Raw genomic sequence first — 24673 nt, forward strand, 5'->3', positions numbered from 1 at the left:
GAGGAAAGGACATTTTGACTTTTAGCCAAGAAATTGGCTACATTTCTTTGGGGTCTTTTTACCCTAATTGCCTAGCCAATTCCTACCTCCTATTCTTATCATGCCATCCTCTGAAGGGGTTACCCAAACTGCCAATAGGGAATAGGGACGCGGACTGCTCTGGCTTCTTCCATGCTGAACAGAGATGCAGGGTGACGCAATTGGAGTACCCCTTCAGTGGGTCGATCTAAAAGACCCCAAATTGCATAATTTTTGTCTCTAAGCCCATCTTTTTTGAATCATGAATGGGAGATGTGAAGGAAAAGTAACAGCAAGAGTAATTAGCATTACAAGTTCTAGACAGGGAACTAGAAAAAAGTCAGAACAGGGCAATTTTCAAATGTTCATATGAGAGTCCACTGGAGTTTCTTTACAAGGTGTTCCAAAAGCATCCCTCTACTGGGTTCTTCCTCATTTTTCTTTTGTCTTCCAAGGCTGGACTCTAGAGTGATGGATTCAGGATTTGCTTTCAGGTATTTTGATAGCTGTTGGAGTGGTTAGAATCAGGGTCAGTTCCTTCTCAAAGGCTTCTAGATAGGGGGAGAAAACAAATTTATCCATCATTGTAGAACAATAGCTTTACCAATTCTTAAACATTACATTTTTTCTCTTCCTCCTGACTGATTAAATTCATTTGACCTTTGACTTAATATGGGACTGTCTGGTTCTAAGTCACGTGTGTGTGTGTGTGTGTGTGTGTGTGTGTGTGTGTGTGTGTGTGAACTGTACTGAGAATTGATCGCTGGGCCTCTTGCATCCTAGCATGCACCTAGTACTGAGCTATTTCCCCAAGTTCTGTAACTTACTTCTTAATTCATGCCTGAAAACATAGCTATCACTGAATTGTTCTATACAATATGATGAACATGAAACATCCTCAATGAGGATGAGAAACTAGAAAATTAATTTGATTAACTTTTCATATACTCCCAGGTCTTACCTAAAAACCTTAACTCTGCAACAGTAAAATTACTTTTACTTCTTTTGTTCCACATGCCTGGAGTTTCTTGTCTGTGCTACAGTGTATGCAATGAAGCATAAAGTTCATATTATTGAGGAAATATATATATATTGAAAACATAACTAAAGTATAAATTAAATATGAATTCTAAGAATGTGAACAATTCAACTGCAAGAATGCCCTGGCTGGAAATGCAGCTCAGTGGTAGAGGCTTACCTAACAGGCATTGGTCCGCCCTATGTTCAGTTCTCAGCAGGGAGGGAGGGAGGGAGGGAGAGAGGGAGGAAGGGAGTGGGGGAAAAGGGAGGGAAAGAGAGAGAAAAAGATCCTGCTGTTTTCTTCCCATTTTGATTTACACAATCATGGAGACCATCCAGGTAGAACCTGTTAGTGTAAGTTATTAAAGTGTCATGACTTATGAAGTTCCTTGTAGACGTCTTTCATATAATTAAAATATACATAGACGTGTTTTCCCTAGAGTGCTTTAAAAATGTACCTAGCATCCTGTTCTCTTAAAACAATTCGGCTTTGCCTAGAAAAGCCCCTTCACCCAGTCATACTTTAAAAATGTTCCTTGGAATAAAATTAAAGCTTTCAAATACATAGGGATACAGGGGAAGTGAATTCAAATAATTGCATGTGTTTTCAGTGTGACAAATGCAAAGCTACAAGAAAAAATAATAATTCTCTTTGCTGTTCCCATACCTAAAACCAAGCATGGCATGTGCAGTGTTTGTGAGCCATATTTAACTAAACAAAATATAAATAGACACTTGATATTTCAAAGGTAAGATCCCAAATATAATCAACCTTTCATCCCTCATCAGTAAGAAAATCAAGAGACGTGAATAGACAATTCTGCACACTTGAGTCAAAGGATGCTGCGGTGCTTAGCACTGCATCATGAACTGTGAATTATAGATTAATAAACTTTTGTGGTTTGTTAACATTGATTTCAATTCTGATCTTGGTGTTGTAGGAAGGATGCCATGGACAAAAGTCATGCATCAGATGATTGCGTAATTCAGTTTTTACCACAACTGCATATTAGGATCACCTAGAGATTAATCACGCACATACAAAAAATACCTGAACCCTGTAAGCCAATCGTGCGCATCTTTCTCAAATCCATGCTCAGTATCAAGCAGACCACTTGATATCTATGGTGTGAGAGTATTTGCACTGTGGAAATTGGTATATGCTACCTAACTAGGCCATTTTTTTTTTCCTGGAGAGCAGGTTGCTAACGATTTCCCTACAACCACTGGCCTCACCTCTCATCAATTTTGCTTACTTGGTTTGGTGATATTTACATCTGTATTTTCTATGAACTCAACACGTGATCCCAATGGACAGTCAAGGATGAACATAGTGAGGGAAAAAATCATGGCAAGATGTTAGAATATTTGCTTAATGAGCAAGTGGTCACCAAATGCCAATGAATAGGTGACCCATAGAGGACACAGATGAAGGAATAGAATGTCATGGGCTAGTGAGGGGAAGAATTCCCAAAGAGCTGAACTTTGTTTTATCTGATTCTGTTGTTGCTGCTTAGTTGTAAAAGTGAAAATGGAGACATAAAAGAAGATAGTTGAAATGAATGGCAAGTATAAAGACAGGCAGGCAGGAACAAATAATGTGTCTTCAAGTGACTGGGCTTTAAAACACACTTTTCCACCCAAGAGAATCAGGAGTCTGAAAGAAGCCACAAGTGAGCTAAGTTGATCATCGCTGATCGCTCTGGCTGTTTTACCAACCCTGTTCTAAATTTTCCCTTTAAAGGAGAGGAGCTCAGACTTAGAATTATAAAAACAGAACACGATCTCATTGGCCTACCTAATTTATATTGTCTCAAGACACTGTGATGAATTATATAAACATGAGGACAACATGGAAGCTTGTGGAGGATAATGTAAATTTTACAGAGCAGAAGAATCTCTTCCTTCACCATCTGTTCCTTTCAAAGTACCCTCCCAGATGACTCGTCCTTGTGGTAGTCTGCATTAACTCAAACTAGTATCCTTTCTTCATCAAAGCATTTTGAGGGGTTACAGTCCAATCCTGTTTTGAGGTGGTGACAATTTTAACACAGTTAAACATGTTACATGTAAAGCAAAGAGTTCTGCCACGTGCAAGGAAACATGGGTGTTTTGTCTGGCCGTCCCTTTGTCTGGCTTATCTATCTAGGAAAATGGCCCAGTGATTGTCCCTAATCCTCAAGAACACTATGAGAAATTCACAGTAATAGAAATACCTGAGGGGCAGGATGGGTACTATGTTCTGATTTTTTTTCCTTTTCTTTCTTTTTTTTTCTGCTAAGGTTTTTAGCTTCTGAGATTTATAGTCTCAAAATTATTAGAGTTTAAATTAAGTTAGATCTACTCCTTTTTTTACCTTGTGTGTTTCATCACATGTTTTTATTTTCAAAATAACATTTTTTAACTAGGGGGAACTATATAGCAATTGTTAAGTCCTATCCTTGGAATAAAAGCCTGATATCACCTTCCTTGTATGTAAAGTCACTCGTATATTGAATTACAGAGGTTCTGGGATTTAAAAAGTATCAAACGTCATTCTGAGGAGACAAATTCAGAGTGATGCCAAGTCTCAGCGTCTGCATCTATGTTTATATTTGTAAGCACACACGTTTATTAAAGTTTAAGGCAAGCTCTACCATAGAGGGGTTTGGGAAATGCACCATGTGCCAGGAATGGCAAACCTCAAATTTTTCCCATAATCCTAATGGACCAGAAATCATTCCTTAGGGTCTAGAGGGGGAAAAATCATTAGAAACTAGCTAGTCCTTCAGCAAAGTAGTTAAATTCTTGGCCATGTGGATTCTAAAGTCAGGGTGGGTTTTTTTTTTTTTTTTAATGTGTATGAGTGTTTTGCCTGCATGTATGTAAGTGCTCCCATGTTGCACAATGCCCATGGAGACCAGAAGAGAGTATCGGATCCCCTGGAGCTGAAGTTACAGACAGTTGTGATCCACCACGTGGGTGCTGGGAGACAAACCCAGGTTCATTTGCAAGAGCAGCCAGTGCTCTTAACTGCAGAGCCATCTTTCCAGTCCCTAAAGTTAGTTTTAGAAGGAAATGGTAACCAATTTTTCTTTCTTAATGTTTTAATAAAGAAAAGCCATAAGTGTATCAAGTTATTTTTGATTAAGGGAGCTTTGCTTCTCAAGTTTATATCTCTAACTTTACCTTCTATAAAGGTTTTGCTAGCTCATTCATGTTTTATTATTTCTTGGCATTCCCATTTTAAGGCTTTAAATTTAGGTCAGAAGTGGCTCTTTGTATATAATTCAGGCATGCTTGCTCACCAAAGGAAAAATAAGTTTTAAAAACTCCTTACAGCATTGTCACTTTAGTCTACACTGGCCTTTGGTAAGCTCTTTCCCTCCTAACTAGAACAGGTATAAACCTGCTCTTTTCAGTTTCCCATTGAGAGAACTGGAAAGTTTTCAGTTACTAAAAGACAGGAAACAAAGCTTTCCACTTCAAAATAGGTTACTTACCTGCAAAGGACCGCCTTCTGTGTGAGGTATGCATCAGGGCAAAAAAAGGTTCAGTAAGCCTCAGTTATCATGGGACACTTACCCCCTTAAAAAAAAAAAGTGGTGAATGTTTTCATAGAAACTTTAAGATCAGTTTTAAGGATGTTTATATTTCAGACAACCTAAACATTGGAGCAAAATGAGAGATTTCATTTGGGGACAAGCAAGTTGATGAATTACAGCCTTCTCAAAGAAGGCATTTTTACTGGGGATTTTAGTTTAGACACACGAAGAAGGAGGACGGAGAGAGAGGAGAGTGCATTCTCGCTCTAAGCTCATCTTTTACATGGCACCTTGGCCAATGCAGTAAGTTTTTCATAATAAATCGGACTTGCAGTCACTGGTCTGCCCCACTCAAGGAGCATATGATTTGTACCACCTAAGTCATAAACAATACTGATTGATTTATTTTCCTACTTATGGTCTCTCAAGCTGGTAAAGCGTTTTGCGAGCCAATAAATGTTTGGTACCAAGTGACAAGACAAGAAGGGGCCTATCAGAGGCTTCCCTGAGCAGCGATGAGTCCTTGTATAGGAAATGCTTTTTTATTTAACCTCTGATACCTGACATTGCAAAGGTCAAGGGACAAGGAGAGAACAAAGTTGAAACTAGCATTCAGCCCTTCATGAAGCAGCTCTGAGGCATAGCAACAGAGAAATCAGAGGGTGGAGGAAGGAAGCACAGCAGAATGATCATTCATTGTAAACAGATGGAGTAATCAGCTCTGCTAACAGCTATACCAAAGGAGCATTTGGCAAGGGGAAGTCACTGTTTCTTTGCAGGGATGATGTAACTCCTGGCAGAAGTGAAAAAGCATCACTCAGTTTGGAGCAATCTATAAAACTCCAAAAGTCAAATGCACTGTTTCTGAACTTGACACATTGGCTATAGTATTTTTTTCACCTATGTAGAGTGTGTGAGTTAGACTACCCATGAAAGCAACACATGTCTGCCTTTCCTGTTCACATTGTCTACATCTTTCCTCTGCACTTTGATGTAAGCTGGATCAAATCCAATTATTTGTTACGTGCCTAAAGTTTCTTATTATCCACACTTGCTAATCCAAATTAATATAGGACAAATAGTATTGACCTTCAAATCTTCTCTTTCTGAAAAAGTCCTTCATGATTGAATCAATGGTCTATCAGGAAAGGCTTGCGGAACCTCAACTGTCTGATAACTAAGTACTTGTCTACACACTATGACTGTTGATATTTGCAGTCATATTCACACGTCAAAACACAGATAGGGCCAGGGAGAGGGCTCAGGGGTTAAAACACTTGCTTCATAAGCACAAGGACCAGCGTTTAGATCCCAAGAACTCACATAAGTGCTAGTGGTCTGCCTATAATTCCAGCAGAGGTGGGGGATTCCTAATGTAAACTGGTTGGCAAGACTAGCCATACAGAGAGGCATCTACCCGTGTCCCCCACATGCATGCACACCCCCATACACATGTGCCCACATGTACACACACATACACACATATTGCACACCACATACAAATAAAAATGGAAAATGAAAAAATAAACTTGGGATCATATTGGTACAATTGTGATTAAAATCCAGAAATGTTCTGTTGCTTAACAACAAAGATTAACAACCAAGCAAAACTTTATACACAGAAAATGAAGGGGAAAGTTTTCTCCTAGCCTGTGCAGCAGCGAGTCTGGAAGCTGACTTCACCCTGACCATATTTTAAATTGACTTTGCCTAAAAGCAACATTCCTGAATGGTTTTGGAAATTCTTCCAAGTGCTTTTTCACATAAGGATCCTTTCGCTACATCTTTAGTTATTTTTTTCAATGCAAGGCTCCTGCCTTAAGAATGGAAAAATTGACCAAATCCATGAGCCTCAGAAATTATGGCTCCTGCAATTTGTGATTAGTACACGGTCCTAAATTCAATGCCTAGTGCCACAAAGAAGTGTGGAGTAGGAATCCAAGACATTTTTTTTTCCTTGTGGGAGAATTGTTTAATTGTGTAAACAATTATTGGTTTCTCAAGACTCTATTACTGAATCACATAAAGGACAAACACAGAATTGGCGAGTGAGGTCACTAATCAGGACTGCAACCCAGTAGAGCTTTCACCCATCTGGATGTCCCACTTTTGTCACACAAACATGCCGTCCCTAACATGGGCATTGTTGTTTCTGGTCTCCCACACTGGGAATAAGACACTGGTTATGCAGCCTCCTAGCTCTGTAGTTGGCATCTGTAGTCAGTGACATATAATTTCAGCCTTCTTTACATGAAACATGGTCATCCATGTAAGGCCTTAAAAGCCACCTCAGCAAGTCGATGGCAGCAAACACAAAATGGTCTGCCTTTTTGTATATTCCTATATACATTATTTATATATATTCACATATTCCTATATAGCCACATGCATGTAGCTATAAGAAAGATCCAGACGAATGCTGTAAATAGTCCAGTTTCCCAAATATCCCCTTCGAAAACATTCCCTCCCAGCATTTCCACCTGAATCCCTTGGACTTCCCGGGTTATATGGTTTACATATGTTCCATTAACCATCCCTTTTTTACTCTGCTATAAACGTTTTCTAGTTGGAGGAAATAATCACTTTTCATGAAGTGAAGCAGTCCCAATTCATTTTGAGTCAAAATATTTGACAGGAAAAAAAAATGGCAAAACTTGTCTTTGCTCTTCTTCTTGTCTCCTGGCTTCTTCAGATGGAGCTGCGAAGTTCAGTGCCTGGTCTTTGCTGCCGAGGAGAGCTTCTTATTTCTGTTCTGACAAGACAGGTTCAAGATATTCAGGAACTCAAAAAGACTCTTTTTAAGTGTGTCATTCTGAGACCTGAAGGGCTTAAACATGTTAAAAAGGCAGAAAGAATGTCATTCAACTAGAGCTGCTCTTCCAGACCTCTGTAGGCTGGTTGGTGAGATAGCTTAAAACACAGATAGTTGTCTGTCCTGCAGCATCATGTGATTAAAAATTCACAGAATACACAGGGTTTGGTGATGCATGCCTTTAATCCCAGCACTCGGAAGGCAGAGGCAGGCAGATCTCTGTGAGATGGAGGCCAGCCTGGTCTACATAATGAGTTCCAGGCCAGCTGGGCTATAGAGAGATCCTGTCTCAAAAAAAAAAAAGAAAACCTTGCAGAATTCTTTGCAATTAAGAAAGGCATGTAAATTCTTATTAGAGCTTATGTGGTTCTGAGATTTTTGTCCTCCTTACACCACACACATACACACACACGCACACACACACACACACACACACAGAGGCATTGCAATGACTCGTCCCCTCCCAGCCCCCAAGTATACAGGAAGGGCATTCTTACTGCCCAGCTCTGTTTAGGATTTAGTGGCCTCTCTATAGAGCTGCTGTCACTCAGCCTCTGAAAACTGAACCCAGAGCTTCACTCTCAACCTTCAATACTAAACTTCCTTCCAGTTCACATCCTTGCCCATGCCATCAAGCACCAAGAGTTAACTCTGGGTGTCCAGCTGTCTTCTTTCCCCTTTTTTAATCACTTGAAATGTACCCAAAGATAAAACAATGTGTATCATATTGAACCAACTTAAAAGAATGGCAGTATGTGCAAGCTGTTTCTGGCTTATAGTGGGGAATTTTTTTTTTCAAGCTTAGCCAAAGCAATGAAAGAGATGAACAAAAGAAAAACTAAGGCAAAATGAGTGCAATTTTCTGATAGTTCTCAGGAAAATGTAGTTCTCTAGTTCTACCCACTCCCTCTCTCCTTTGCATCAGTTTTCTGCCAGAAACACGTTTTACCCCAGTGCGGTGCAAACTTGGTTGCCTTTGTAAAGTAGCTGTGTGAATAGCTTGGGGGCTGTTCAGTGTTCAGAGCTTTTAGTAGCTGGTGCTCATAAAAACGTCACTGTGCTCTTCTACTCTGAAAAGTCCTTTTATCACAACATTCCTGAAGCCCCACACCAACAGGTAAGCCTTCTTGACCTGAGTGCCTCTGTTTCCTTTCCTACCCCATCAACCAGCCTCTAAAGAGATGTGGGCAACTCTTGGTCATGGTGTTTCCATGTCCTTATTACTGCAAGGCTGCTGTGGGGAGCTGCCATGCTCAAGATCCTTGGGCAATGTGTTGCAAACACAAAGCCATCTTTAGAAGCATCTTGGGGAACAAGCTGTGGTCCTCAGTCCATTTTGCCTCTGTTAAGTTACTAAGGATTAAACTCAATAGTCCTTGCAGGACATCAGAGCCAGCTGTTTATCCCGCGTACCAGTTTCTGTCCTTTGCATCACAGAAGTATCCTGAGTGAAGTCTAATGAGATTGTGCTTCCTAGGCGGGCTGAGAATGGGGTTTCCAACCTCATCTTTATACCAGACAAGGAATTTCTTCCATTAGTTGCTTACACCCTTTGTGCAGGGCAGCCGCACATAGAACAAAAGGCCAGATTGCTGGAGAGATGAGAACTGAGGTTCTCAGAGGCGAGCTGGGAGGTGCCACCTGCCCTGTCAGCCTCACCCTCCTAGCAGCCAGGCCCTGTTTTGGAGGGAAGCCAGCTGAGGTTGTGCCAAGAAGAAAGCACTCCACTAACTAAATCTTTGAGAAACCCATCATGCTGAGCATTTGAGAACCACATTGCCACCACACAGCAAGTAGAGGAAGACTTCCCACCCTGACCTGATTCTGTTCCCTGTCCTAATTGATAGTTACCGGTAGAAGAATTTCAAGGTCCTAGGAAAGATATATAAATAAAACGACTCCCCATGTTAAGAACTGTTAAGTAAAAGAAACAAGGGACCGTCATTTGGGGCTGAGTTGTGTCTAAGGGGTTTGATTATCTGTACTTACAGATCAAGCAAAGCTCCTGGGAATGTTTTGAAAAGCCAATCACATTCCATCTAGTGCAAGGTCTCTGTAAGTTCACGGCCTGCAAACTTCCATTTCCTTCCTGAATCTGAAGGACTTTGTTTCCAGATAGAAGAATCTCAAGCTGTTAGAGATGGAATAATCATAGCTCAGCCCAGGGGGTGTCTAGCTTGACTGCATTCTGTTCATTTTGTTCACTGTGAGATGGAATAAACCCTGCCCACCAGCTACTGTGCAGTGGTCTATTCCAGACCAGTAACCTAAAGTCCACACCTCATGCCATAATGAGAAGTGAGTCCTTCGGGAGTGGACCCAGAGGGTATCTGCCAAACAGTTTAGTGACTTTCTAGAATTTAAATATTAAATGGAAAGACAGAGTTAGGGGCAGCAGGTCCTCAGCTTGTCTCTCTTTTGTCTGTCGTAGCTTTGATCTTGCTTCATCCTCCTTTCTGAACAGGACTCACAGAGAATCTTGGGGTCATGGCCTGTTGTCTCGTCAAGAGGTGTAAACCTGCTGCTTAAATATGTGAAGCCCGCATTTGGGGGGCTGGGAGGAGAAGAGAGGTGGCTTCATGCGTTCCTCATTTCCTACAAAACCAAAAGCAGACTAAACAAAATCAGTGTGAATGCCTGTGACTTGATGCTGCCTTGGTTCTATTTTTTAAGCTGTAATCCATTCATTTGTATGTGTGTTTATTTCCAAGATTTACAGCTCCTTCAGTCTTTGGGGGAAAAGAGAATGTTTGAAACCTTTAACAAAAGGCTTGCAGTGGGCAGTAATTGCCCAGGATGGAGGCTATGCTGCCGTGTGTGTGTGTGTGTGTGTGTGTGTGTGTGTGTGTGTGTGTGTGTGTGTGTGTGTGGAAAGAATCCACACTGCCAACAACGCAGCAACTCTGGGGGGCCGGGAACCAGGAGTCAGACAGTTCCCAGAGATGCTAGAGTTCTCACACTGCCAGGGTGTGTGTGTGTGTGTGTGTGTGTGTGTGTGTGAACATTCATGGGAGGGCCTGGGCACCCGATACTGGGGGCTTCTCCCCTCCCCTTTGCTTTTACGAAGAAGTGTCACACATGGTAGCATTTAAGAGTCCCTTCACAGCTGAAGTGTTTCAGACACTAATGAATGGAAGTTTGGTCATATAATGCAGACAAGCTCTAAGGCACGCTTTACTGACTGAATGGTGTACTGTAGAGACTTGGGAAAGGAAGAGAGGTATAAATTGTGTCAGTTAGCCACCCAGACAAAATGAAGCCATGTGGAAAATCAAACCTATTAAAGTATGAAGGTTGTTACAAGCTGTTTTAAGCTGCCCAATTTTAAAGGGGCTCCGTTGGCTACAGGAATAAATGCTCACCTCTTCCCCCAGATCTCTTTTCACTTGCCATCTTTGGAGACAGCGTGCAATATCGGATAAAAATTATTCTTTCACTAATAACACTTTTATCAGAAATGTTTATTGTCTCCACCTTACCACCCATGTCCTGAAAGGTGCTGCACATTTGTTAAATAAGCAAAAGTAAAAAAGATCTTTGTAGCTTATGCCGGCTTGCAGAAACCTCAACAAATTCCAGAGCCAAACAGAATTAGAAAAAAGGAGGTGGATTTATGTGGAGAGGAGGCCCTTCATTATATGTATATATATATATATATATTAGATTTTCTCTCTTTGGCTGGCCCACCATTAAAGGTTTGGCTGATGTGCATGAATTTGGAATTGAGATTGAGCAATTATGCCAAACTGGTTGTTGTCTCAAGATGTGTTTTAATAAATGCAAGAATGAGAAAATAGCTCTGGAAAGCAGTCCACTTTTGGGGGGTCTTTCTGAGTCCACTGGTACACCTCACTTCTGTACAGAGGCCTGGTGGCCACACAGGGGTCCTGATACCTGTCCAATTTGACCCAAACATGGCCCTGTTTGTCCTGCAGCCAAGGGTATACTGCATGTCTATGCTCTGGGCTTTCTTCTCATCTACAAAACAGGCATTGATTTAAAAGGCATCTAGTAAGCACTGAAAAAGTATCAGCTCTGATTACAGGTGTCTGGAGGATGGGTTTATATGCCTTAAAAAAGGATTTCCTTGCCATTCTTTTAGACTGGTAAGCTGGTTTTTAAAACTGATGACTGGCATGCTGTCAGGAAATATCAATCCATTTCTTTCTTGGTGAGTAAGCATCAAGCAAGTGGGAGTTTGCAGTCTCCCACTGCAAACAATTGAATTTGCTGACCAGACCATGATGTCAAACCTTAAGTCAACAGTGCCTAATGGCAATGGCAGCTCTGGAAAAAAAACAACCCCTTGATTCCTCAATGACCGGTCAGAAGCCCTGTGTATGGCGGGAGGGAGGAGTCATGGGCATTCTTATGTCTGGTGGACTCGGTCAGCTCTGCCTGGTTGCAAGAACCAGGAACACAAGAAGTGGTCCCCACCCAGTGCGGCCTAACTCACATGCCCGTGTGTATTGCAGGAGGAGACTGAAGAGACATCCTCGCAAGAGTCCGCCGAGGAGGATTAGGGGGCACCGACATTCGATTTCTACCTCAGCAGCAGTTGGATCTTTCGAAGGGAGAAGACACTGCAGTGACCACTTATTCTCTACTGCCACGGTCTTTCCACTTTCCGCGGGGCGGGGGCAAAGGAGAAATCACATAACCTTGAAAAGGACTATATTAATCACTTTCTTTGTAATCCCTTCACAGTCCCAGGTTTAGTGAGAAACTGCTGTAAACACAGGGGACACAGTTTAACAATGCAACTTTTAATAACTATTTTCTTTTTTTTTTTTTTCTTAACCTACTAATAGTTTGTGGATCTGATAAGTAAGGGTGGGTGGTTGAGAAAAACTCTGCATCGGGCTTTATCAGTCACTGCATGCAAACCAGAAACGTGTCACCCTGGTGACGCAGGGCATTCATATAGGAATAGCGCTGTGTGTGACGTTTACACACCTCAGATCCCACCCCACCTGCCACATAGTGAACCCTCTGTTTAGGACACCAAAGATAAGGGCTAGACGCTACTCTCTTTTGCGTATAATCTTGTAGACACTTGATTCTGTTTTTTTTACTTTTTATTTCTAAATGAGACGAAATGCTGATGTACTCTTTATTCAGCAAACCAGAATAGGTTATGTTCATTTTTCGAAAAGGGAAGTTAAGCAAATAAATGTTGACTCCTATGTTTATGGATCTCACACATATCGGCATGAGTAATCAACTTATAAGTCCTCATTTTCAGGACAACACTTTATGTTCAGGAAATCTACACATCCAAATGCCACTTAGCAATAAATAACACTTGTCAGCCTCAAAGCATCGAAGGAAACTGGACAAGTAAAATTATCCTTGTAATTTAGTGGAAAGGCACAAAGCCTGATAAACTCACTCAAATGATGAGGTGGGAGGAGCGAAATATAAATTTCTTTTGCTATATAAAGGACAATATTTTTTAAAAACAAAAAAAGCAGTCCCTTTCTCTCTCTTTCTCCCCCTCTCCTCTTTCTGTTTTCTCTCTCCGTTGTATATTTGTTTTCATAAAAGACCTAAATACCACTTACCTCAGTTGAAGCCTGTGTATTACTTCAGGTAATACGGTTTGTCTTGACATAAGATGGTTGGCCAAGGTGCTTTATCTTGGTTCCGTTCACCATCTCTGCATTCAAACTGCACTTTTAGCCAGAGATGCAATAACCCCCACTACTCAAAACTACCTCTGAATGCTACAATGAATTGACAGTCTCGTACTTGTGACATGCTGCTAGACACAAGCACTGCAAGAGAAAAAACACTCAGTGGGCAGGTAACCCCATCGTTCCCAGTTCTCAGAGAAGCATTCTCCTTACTCTGTCTCAGCATGGCTATGCTTGTTCCTATGATATTTTTAATCAAAACTTTACAATTGCTTCTTTCAGCTTTTCTGCTAGATTGCTATATTAACTTGAAATATTTTTTGAATCATTCGCTCCTAGATTCTTAAGGATAATTTTCCTTAGTAACACTACATTTCATCACAAAGACATACACACACACACACACACACACACGCACACATACACACACAAGCAATTTGTCTATAGTGTTTAAATATTAGCCTCCAAGTCTGTACCTCAAACAAATTGTTTAAAGAAAAAGACTAATTGATTTGCAAGGACCTACCTCCAGACTTCAAAAGGAATAAACTTGTAGCTGGTAGCAGTCTTCTGTCCTCTTCCTCCACTGTTTGAACAAGTTCAAACTGCAGCTACCCTCATCAAAACTATTTTTGTAAAAGACATTTGATAGAAAAGACTACATTTTTACAGACTTTTGCAAAAATAAATGACTAAATCAAGCCAACCTTCAAAGAAACTTGAAGCTTTGTAGGTGAGCTGCCACCAGCTCAGCTTTTGCCTAATGCAATCAAAAAAAAATAGGTTTTTAAGATTAGTTGCCTATAAGAATATGCTTGACAGATATTTTCATGTGTTTTACACAAATGTGATTTTTGTAATATGTCTCAAGCAGATTTATTTTGAACACTTCTTGTGTAGAGATTTTAATGCCTTTCTCTCCTAGTGAGTGTGCTGACTTTTTACCACGGTGTTATCCACTGGGCCAGGAGGTAGTTTCTCGTGACGGCTTGTGTCAGTATGACTTTTAATACTGAAGCCAAATGAAACTCAAAACCATCTCTCTTCCAGCCGCTTCAGGGAGGTCATTTCAGAGGCCACATACCTCTCAGAGACTGGCAGATTGCTCACTATTGTGAGTCACCAAAGGAGCTATGGAGAGAATTAAAACTCAACATGACTGTTAACTGTGCATTAAATAAGCAAATAAACAGTGGCTCATAAAAATCAAAGTCCCATTCCATGTCTTCGGATGGGCCTTTTAGAAACCTCATTGACCAGCTCATAAAACTGAAGCGGTTTCTCATGTTGGCCAGACTCGGAGCACCGAGCAATTTCCATCTCTGATGAAGTTGCTCTTTTATTTCCTGTACATTGTACAATCAAAACACACTACTACCTCTAAGTCCCAGCGTACCTCATTTTTCATACTGAAAAAAGAAAAAAAAGGCTTGTGGCCAATGGAACAGTGAGAACATCATAAAATTTTTATATATATAGTTTATTTTTGTGGGAGATAAATTTTATAGGACTGTTCTTCCTGTTGTTGGTCACAGCTAAGTAAGACTGGACATTTAACTTTTCTACCATTTCTGCAAGTTAGGTATGTTTGCAGGGGAAAAGTATCAAGACGTTTAACTGCAGTTTGCTTTCTCCTTGTTCCTCTGAGCGTCTTCTAACTTTATTCTTTGTTCTTCATGTAGAATTGCTGTCTATGATTGTACTTCGAATTGCTTGCTTGTTGAAAATATTTCTCTAGTGGATTATCACTGTCTGTTCTGCACAATAAACATAACAGCCTCTGTGAGCCCCATGTGTTTTGTCCCTATTCTTTGTCACAGTTCCATTAAGTAACTAATAAAGTTTGGTCAAAGCAGGTCAAGATGGGAGATGTCCCCTGTCATTTCGATGTACCTCTGCATGTCCTGCGGCTACTGGGCACATGTTGACATGAAATGTGTTTTCTGTAACATTCCCTTACCCCACCCCCCTGCCTGAGCTTACCCTAAATGGTCAGACATTGAATTCTGTGGAAACCAGCTTAGCAGAAATTAAAGGACAAATAGGCTGTAGGTTAAAACCACACAGTGTTAGGACATGTGCCCACGAAGCTGGTATTCAAAGAAACTGACAGTGTATGGCTGACAAGATGGATCCGACTGGAAAGAGCCTGCCATACAACCATGAGGACCTGAGTTTGGATTCCTAGAACCCATGTAAAAAGCTGGACATAGTGGTGTGTGCCCACAACCCCAGCTGGAGCAGGACAGACAGAAACAAGCCAATCACTGAAGGCCATTGGCCAGCCAGCCTAGCCAAATGATGAGCTTCAGGCTAAGAGACTTTGTCTCAAAAAATAAGAAAGAGGGTGATAGAGAAAAGCCACTCGATGTCCACCTTGGGTCTCCATATGCATCCACATGTACACACACACTTTCACAAATGTGCACACATCACACACATAACACCACACAAACAATACACACACACACACACACACACACACACACCAAAAAGAAAAACTGATGCCAGTTATCTTTGAAGCAATCTTCAGAGAAACACAGAGGTTTGGTGACAGAAATAAAAAATAAGGGAGCTGGAGAAATGGTTCAATAGTTAAGAGCACTGACTGCTCTTGCAGAGGACCCAGGTTCAATTCCCAACACCCACATGGTGACTGATGATCATCTATAACTCCAGTTCCAGGGGATCCGACACTCTCTTCTGACCTACTCAGGCACTGCAGGACACAGGTGTACTTACCTACATGTAAGCAGTATACTCATACACATAAAATAAAAATAAATATATTGTAAAATTTTTAAAAAGAAATAAAAAACTAAAAGCCACGAAGTTTCTCCAAAATAGGAACTTTGTGATTCTATCAAAACCATTATTAGATTAACAAAATCAGAATTACTCCGTGTTCAAAGTCATCTCTACACTTCCATTGCTGCTTATGAATAAGTCCAGGATTTTTTTCAAACACTAACACCTTTGATTGGTGCTAAGACTGTAGTTATTAGAAGTTTCTTCTTTTAGCTCTTTAGAAGGGGAAATTTTTTTCTAAGAAGGATATGCCCACTCTCACAAATCTCCTATCAGGAATATATATATATATACATATATATATATATATACAAGCTCAAGATAGAGAATAGGGCAATGGATGTGCTGCTTCTCAAGGTCAATTTACATGGCATGACTTCTTACTGAGTGAGATGAAGTAAGATTAACCTTGAGCAGTTACACTTCAGATCTAGGAAGTCTGGATTCAAAGAGGGATAGAAGCTGAAAAGATTCAAAATCGCTCTGAAATGTTATGCAGATGCATATGGCCAAAGTCAAAGGCAACAGCAGAGAGTTTCCACCTCCTGTCTGAGCTTAGTTGTCTGTAAACTGCAACTGCTCTTCCTGAATTGGGTGGGTCCCAGCTGTGGATATGACCCTCCGCATTCTAAGTCAGTTACACCTCCATTCTGCTCTTACCCCAATACTGAGCTGTGGTCAATGGGAAAATGGTCTCATTTCAGTGAGCAGTACACCACTCTGTTCCAGTTTACAATAGTTGCCTTCTTGTCTGCCCTTGAGCCTGACAACATTGTGATGATGTGCCTCCACCCCATTCATAACAGCTAAGCCTTTGACTTGCTTAAAACCAGCTTTCCAGGGACCCAGATCCTTCCTCTGTACTTAACCAAGCCTGGGGTAGAGCCTATGGGACCTATGGGCCAATCCCTTTCTCCTCCCACCTGATCACCTAGTTTCTCACTCCAAGATTTTGCCTATCTTGTGGCTGCCTTTGTCTCAGATTAAACATACTTTTAAGAAACATGAAATAACCACCTTCCATAATATTGGACTTCCAAACCCTCGATCATGGGGGGCAGCTACCTTGGAAGAAACCTGTCATGGGAGGAGAAGGGCAAATGGAGATCTAGTCATGGCCCCCTGTCCCCAAGAACCCAGGAAGGAGGGAGGAAACAGGAGCCCTTTCCCACACTGCTGTGCCTTTTCCTAAGCTTTCAGCTCCTGGCCAGCCAGGCTGTGTCCCTGTTCTGCTGAGCTGGTTGGTCGGGTCTTGGAGGAACCTAATGGTGACTTGTCATTAAGCATCAGCTCTCCAACCTATAGTCTGAACAAGGACAAAGGTAACATTGAAATTTTAAGTTATTCAAATCCCTTTCAAATGTGATGCCTAAGGATACTGGTCAAATCACCCCATTGGATCATATGATGCAAAATGCTAAGAGTGTGGACTGTGGCCATCCAGTGCTTGGTTTGGATCATAACAACTGTCAGCAACTAGCCAGGAACCTTGGTATATTATATCACTGTGGGGTGTTTTTTTCTTTTTTTTTTTTTTTCATTTTTAAGTAGAATTAATAGAATCTACTTAAAATGTTTTGAAGATTAAATGAGTCAATGCATGTGAAATACTTAAGAGTACTTGGCATAAAGGCACTATATAGTATTTCTATCATTGGGTACCGTCCTTCTTGCTCCAAACGAAACTTAAAACTAACTTTTCCCCCTACTGTTTGTCATTATTTGACCTTTGGCACATGGAGACATTCAGAGATCATCGTCAGAGAAGTATTAGGATTTCAAATACCATTTGTGTTGCACATTCCAAGGATGGAAACCATTATTCGTGCACACTCATTTTCCCCATGTAGTTTGCCCTGTTTGAGCATTGAATTTGACTACTCTAAGGAGTCACTCCTGAGGAATCAGCAAAACACAAATTGCTTCGGCTATTGAGGCCCCTGGTGCTGAGGAGACTTGCTCTCTGCCATCTAGTCTAAGCCTTCCTCAACCTTGAGTATTTCAGCCTCCTGACTTTGACTTGGCTTGAAGGCATCACCATGTTGCAATGCCAGCGTTCTAAGTGGTCCCTTCCTCCTAGCTGGTAGCATTTAACCGCTGTTATTCCCCCAGATTCCAGTCTCCAGCTGTGGAGCCCACCTGCCTCATGCCACTTACCCAGCTGACTTCTTCAGCCTTTGCACCTCATTAGCGTTCTTCAGGTCACCAAATTGTACTATCTTGCCTAGTCCTCCTCCACCAGCTTCACCTGTTCTATATCCCCTTTGTGCTTTAGTTAGCAAAGGCAAGCCAAGGAGGCTGGACCTCCTTCACAAGGAAGAATCTAATTCTTAGTGCAAACAGGGAAGAGAAAAGCAATGTAAACAAGGAGGCAGGTCTCTCCTGTTTTCGATTTTTCCTAATAACTGATCAGACTTGTGATGGGCTGAGGGACTCCATGCCTATCTTTGCCTACATTACCATATCTTTAGCCAGACTGGCAACTGCATTCCTAATAATCAGCTATACTAGCAAGGATTCCTTAACTACAAGTGGCAGGAAACCCAGTTCAAAACTGCTAAGGCAAAAAAAAAAAAATGTAATTGCTGATTTACTGTGAAGTCCAAGAGCACAGCCACGGGTCTGACTTTATATTACAGAGTACCTGAATCTGGCTGATAATTCAGTTGAGCAATCCAACAGGACACATCAAAGACGAGGCCTATCACAGCTAGGGAGTGATCTATACCACCATGAGCAAGCTGGTTGTAGGATTCAGAACATTCTGAGGGACCACCAGAGCTGAGAGCACAGTTCAGAGAACAGTCCAGCTGTCTCTGTCTTGGCTTCATTCCTAGATTTCTTTCCAGTGGTGATAAAATAGGTGCTAGAACCCCCACATCCTCTTGGTCTATCAAACCCTGCAGAACGATGTTCTTCTTCTCCCTCCTCCTCCTCTTATTTTCTCCAGTATTTCCAACAAAATCTTGGGGTGACATATTGTTGGATCAACTTGGATCTGAGATATATACCAGTCCAGCCAAGGGAAAGATCATATGGGTCTCATCTCAGTCTTGGAAAACAGACCCCCATAAATAAGAGGAGGAAAAAGAAGATGACCTCACATGAAACACGACATAGGTGGTATGCCAAAGAAAATACAAGTGGACTTCCAGGATGAGGGAAAACAGACCCCAAAGAGAGGACAGACAGATGCTGCCTCCTGGAGTGACAGAGCCAGCAGGTCTCAGTGAATAGGAAAAAAATGGCATGAGGTAAACCTTGAGCAAGTCACACACTTCATCACAGACAGGAATGGCAGACATGCAACCCAAGAGCTGCTTCTCTGGCCATTGTGTTCACAGGGACAGGAAAGAAACTTCATTTCAAGACAAGGAGACATGATGCTTCTTACCAAGCACCATTCTGCCTGTCTTAACTAGAACAAACAATTAACAGTTCTCTTTGTGTTCTATTGTTTTGCTTACAAACTATACTCACAGATCTCATTTATTTACATCTTCAGCGCCATGATGGTAGATATAGCAGGTATTATTTTCATTATATTCATTTTACCAATATATTAACCTAGACTCAGAGAGGTTAAGTGACTTTGAGAGACCAAACTGGTAAATGGCAGAGAACTGTAATACAATACCAGGTCTCACATTCTCTGTTATAGACTAATGTACCTCTATGGAGTATCCTGAGAATGAACCTTCTTTTGGATGCACATCTCTAACATATTAACCCTATCCTCCTTGAGTTAAAATTCAAGTTTCCAAAACTGACTTCCCAGGAAACCATTGATAGAATAGCCCCTCCAGGCTTTGAATTGGTACTCCCCATCAACCGGTAATCTTCGCTTACAGTGTGGAGCACTGGAACTTGGCTGGTCATCTCATTGAGCAACCAGCCCTATGCACAGGAAAATTGGGGACAATAACAGACTCAAGGGGGTGACCTACAGTGCACCAAGGAAGTGTATGTAGGATTCACGACTTTTTATGGGATCTAAGTTCCATTCCTTTATCTTTGGTTTAATCCCCAAATCCACAGGCTTGCTAAAATTCCCTGCAGCTTTGTCTCTTAAATCAGGCACTAAGCAGGCTGATATGCAGCCATTATTTATGACAACAGGATAGATACATTTAGCCATTATGTATAACAGAATCCCCAGTCAATTTAATACTGTCATAAAAGAGAAAACCTACAATTCAACCAGCTAATGAGAGCATTCCACTTATCCAAATCCCCATGATATATAGTCCTGACTATCCAACTACTACAGTCCTCACATTTTCAAGATCTTCAAATGCCTTTTTTGTACATTTTTATTGATTGTTTTGTATTTCATACAAAGCATCTTAACCATCTTTATACCCCTTTCCCATCCGGACTCCCCAAAGCCTATAGAGTCAAGTTAGTGTACCCAGACATCTCCCAGTGTACCCACTAGGGTCTAGTCAGTCTACCTAGAGTCTTTTTTAAAATATTTTATTTATTATTTTTATTTTATGTGTATGAGTGTTATACCTGCATGTAGGTAAGTGCACCTGTGTCATGCAATGCCTATGGAGGACAGAAGAGGCCGTCGGATCCCCTGGAACTGGAGTTATGGACAGTTGTTAGCTGCCATGTGGATGCTGAGATTCGAACTCAGGTCTTCTGCAAGAACAGTCAGTGTTCTTAACCACTGAACCATCTCTCCAGCCCAGTCTATCTAGATTCTTAAAGAAGATCAATACTCCCTCCCTCACACCTAGAAGTAATCAGCTGCCTACAGTTCTTTGGCTAAAGTTGGGGCCTGCTGCCCATTTCCATAGTTCTGTGCTGGGTTTCTGTCTGCTTGAGACATGGGAATTATATATGCTGACACCATTGTTGTAGGCTCATATGAACAAGATCCCAGGAGCCTGTAAGATCCTGTTTCCATATGGTTATACACCTCCCCTTCTGGCTCTTACAATCTTTCCACCTCCTCTTCCATAATGGTCCCTGAGCCTTAGGTGTGTGAAATTTAATATAGGAGTCTTGTCCAGATATCCATACTCTGACAACTCTTATTCTCTACGCTTTGGCCATTTGTGGCCTTTTGTGTTTTAAATTGCCTTTTGAATGTGTCTGCTGAGCCTTGATCTCTCTTGCCACAACTACAATCCAAGCCTCATCACCTTTTGTTTGTAGTGTTTCTGTGGTCGAACCTCGCTTCAGTTATTTTTCTCTACCTGCAGCAGTGTCACCACTCCAAATCTTATGGCTACTGTTAAAACTCAGTCTTTTGTATGGCCCAGATGGTCCAACTGTCTTGACTCCAGCTTCCTCTGTGAGCCTGAGCTTCACCATCTGCCTTTTGCTCGTCGGGCTCCCTAGGATGGCGTGAAGGCACTTTCCTTGTTCCAAGAACCTTAAGTGCTTTCTCTCAGGCTCTACTACCTACTGCCTGGAACTCTTTTCCTTCTTCATTCTCCTTTTACCCCTAGGCAAAGTTCTTCCTCAGCCCTGAAGTCTCTGTACAAACATTGCACTCTAGGAACCCTTCCACCCCTCATTCTCACTCCCCAGTTGGGTCCTCTGGTGCCTGTTTTCTCCTAATACCCTAGACATCACTCTGGTAATGATGACTGTAATTGTCATTCGTCAGTTTGTAATGTGTCCCCATGGATCACGAGGCAGATCTGTCTTGCCGCTTTTGTAATCTAGCACATGCCACAATAGCAGATACATAGTCCCTCTAAAAAACTGTTCCAGTGAATGAGTAAGTGAGCCAGCCCGCATATCCCTCATTTCCACTGAATGAGCAAAGATTTTTGGGGGAGGAGCCCTTTACATGGTCTTGCCCTAGATCCTGGGGCCATTTTGATCTTCACACGGACTTCACTCTGTCTCTCCTATGCTGAGTTCTTGCTATGACTCTCAACCCCTCCCCCACCCCATCACTTCCTTGACATATCCAACATAACCTCTTCTCTGATCCCTTTCCTTTCTGTGGTTCAACTTTCTGCCAGCATGTCCATCTGGAAAAGAATATCCAGTAAGCAAGTGACTGGAGAAGAGATGCCCCAGAGACACAGAGCACTTAGCCCAGGGTCTCAGATGTGGCTGCACTTGAGGCAGACATGCTGCTTTGACCTGCACATTCATTGTCTGTTTTACCCTCTTTCCTTTTTGTGTGTTTGTGTTTGCTTTTGTTTTTTATTTAGTTGTTTGTTTATTTGTTTTTTGAGACAAGGTCTCACTCTGTAGCCCTGGCTGACCTGAAACTCATGACATGGATCAGGCTAACTGTGAATTCACAAAGATCTTCCTGCCTCTTCCTCACAAGTGCTGGGATCAAAGGCATGCGCACCAAGCCCAGCCTTCTTTTCTCTTCTCTTCTTTTCTTTTCTTAACTTCTCATCTTCACTCTCTGATTTTGAGATTCAGCTATGGCTGTCAGAGGAGGGCATATGACTTAGGTAAAACCAGTTGACATATTTTAACCCTCTGATTAGTTAAGAACAAACACACAACCCAAAGGCAAGCCCACAAGATTTAATGTCAACATTTCTCTGGGGTTACTTAAAAGTGAGCACTTTCACTCTGGTAGAATTGAAGTTACTAGGAGGCACAGCAATAAAGATGGGAAGGATCAGAGAGGGAAGTGTGTTGCCCCAGCACAAGCACCAAAAGGAATTCAGCGCAGAGGGAAAAAGAGACAAACTCTGGAAACAGCAAACCTTCAAGACTTTATTTGAACTAGTAGATTTTATTGTGACTAACACAGAGGTCAGTTATGTGTAGTGGTGAAGTTTGTTCTTCTATTGTTGTCGGGGTTGAATTTCTTACATTTTTACACAGAAGATTCTTTACTATGCCCTACATTTCAAAAATACATGGAAATAGTGAAAAACAGAGATCTGACTTTCAGAAGGCCCTCGTTCCTTGTTCTTCTTCAAGATAAGGTCCTAAACACCTAAACACCTAAGGTGTCCTACAGACACCTTAGACAAAGCTCTGAGTTTCATTCTTCTTCATGTAGACTGACAGTAGTGTTTGGGACACATCATTAATGTTCTTCCTAGGTGTGAAATTCTAGGACTCTTTGTAGATAAGAGTCTCACAAAGCTTAAACACCAAGACACTGATTCATGGTGATAATAATTAGAATTAAAAGCCTGTAAAGGAAATAGTCCTGGATGGAAGGAATTAGCTTGGCTTTTCTGTACGTCACATGTTCACAGTTTCCTAGCATTCCTCCAGGTTAGAGAATCGAGGAGCTTCTTGACTGATACAGAACCTACCAAAGTCTGAAGCCAACAAATAAGAAAATAGCAAAATAGCAAGGGAGTTTCATGAGACAGGTGCTTTATACATATATGTGCAGGTGTGTACATATATCTATATGCACATGTGTATGTATATGTGTATTTATACATTAGATAAGTAATACACATTCTTTTTAAATATATGCAGGCTATATGGCCTTTTTTAATGTGAGTTGATATAAAATAGTGATTCATAATTAAGTATAAAATGCAATAATAGTAATTATAATAAGTTCTAGCCAGAAGTTATAAAGCAAACATAGCTATTAAAATTAAGCAAATGAAACATAAGCATTATGTATTGTAGGATTTGGATAAATATAAGAAAATGTACTGTCCTAAAAGAGAGCGTGGTATAAATTTGTGACTGATATAGTTTGAATTTCTAACTAAATATGTTTTTGAAATACCTTCTGAATGGATGATATAGCCTCATGAAGAAGTTCTTTTCTTAGAAAAAGAACAACTGCCATGCAAAAATAGGCATCAGGCTTGCATCTAATCTTGTATAAGTCAATCCTCCTGCAATTATTTTTATAGCACCCTGACTTATCCATTTTCCCTCAGGGGTCTATAAATGGAAAACCTAGCTTCATACATAAAACAAAGTAGAATAATTCTCTGTTTCTGCTTAGTATTCTTTTATGTGCCCATGAAACTGTTCCAAGGAATTGCTTTTTCTCTTTGATTTGTTATTCCTTAGCCTGCCATATAAATTGAACTAAAACATACAATTTTGCTAATTTCCCAGTTATCAGACAACCATGCTGCCTTAAACAATCATCTTTCAACTTGCTTCTGATGAAAATAATGAGCCCACCTTTACAGTCTTCTTTCAAGTTTTTCATATAATCTGGGAAGACATCCAAATATATCCATTCTGGTCTGGTGAAGAGCAATACAAAAAGGATAAAATAACTATGACGTTGCTATGGCAACTCATGTCTTAGCTGAGGGCATGGGGAAGCAGAGCAAGGAAGGGCTGAACTGAAACCATTCTCACTTCACATGATCCAGAACCCGACCTCAAGAATAAGGAGACAGTTAAGTTTTCAATGTGGTGTCTTTTGACCGTTATTCAAAGGCTCTAAAGAAACAGGAAAATGTAACAACTTTCCCTCGCTTATTGGTCAAGGCGTGAGTAACAGGGATTTGGCACGAGCCATTCTGAAATCATTTAACTTGATTCTTCACAGGCTATAAAATTATGTGGCACATTCTCAATTTACTTAGGAAGTTGCTAGAGGAAGAGACTTAGGAAATGTTCATTTCCTATGCAACACAGGAAATAAGCACAATTTTCTCACTATCGCTTTTTCCCTTACCATCTGGATTTAAGACAATATTTTTAGCTGATTAACTCTTTTCTAGTGCAAATGATTCTTTTTTTTCTTTTGTTTTAATGTATTCTTACTTTGATTGGCACATGACAGTTGTACATGTTTATGGGTGCCAATGTGAAATTTCAATACTTGTGCACAATATGTAATAATCAGAGTGATTATTGGATCAGAGTGATTGGTGAATTTTTTAAAGTATTTATTTAATAACCACATACTTAGAAGAAGC

At 40.9% G+C, this 24673-nt stretch overlaps 1 protein-coding gene across 2 annotated transcripts in view; it reads left to right on the top strand.

Moving 5' to 3' along the window:
- Positions 1-12008, top strand: part of Hmga2 (high mobility group AT-hook 2) — a 133021-nt gene extending 121013 nt beyond the window's left edge. For both annotated transcript variants that reach the window (XM_029561557.1, XM_029561555.1), the window contains one exon: positions 11850-12008. In XM_029561557.1, the coding sequence (XP_029417417.1) occupies positions 11850-11897 (48 nt within the window). In that variant the 3' untranslated portion in view covers positions 11898-12008. The remainder of the gene's footprint in view (positions 1-11849) is intronic.
- The last annotated feature ends 12665 nt before the right edge of the window (positions 12009-24673 follow it).

The sequence above is a fragment of the Nannospalax galili genome, unplaced genomic scaffold (genome assembly GCF_000622305.1).
Source record: "Nannospalax galili isolate Female #2095 unplaced genomic scaffold, S.galili_v1.0 scaffold110, whole genome shotgun sequence".
Classification (NCBI taxonomy): Eukaryota; Metazoa; Chordata; class Mammalia; order Rodentia; family Spalacidae; genus Nannospalax; species Nannospalax galili.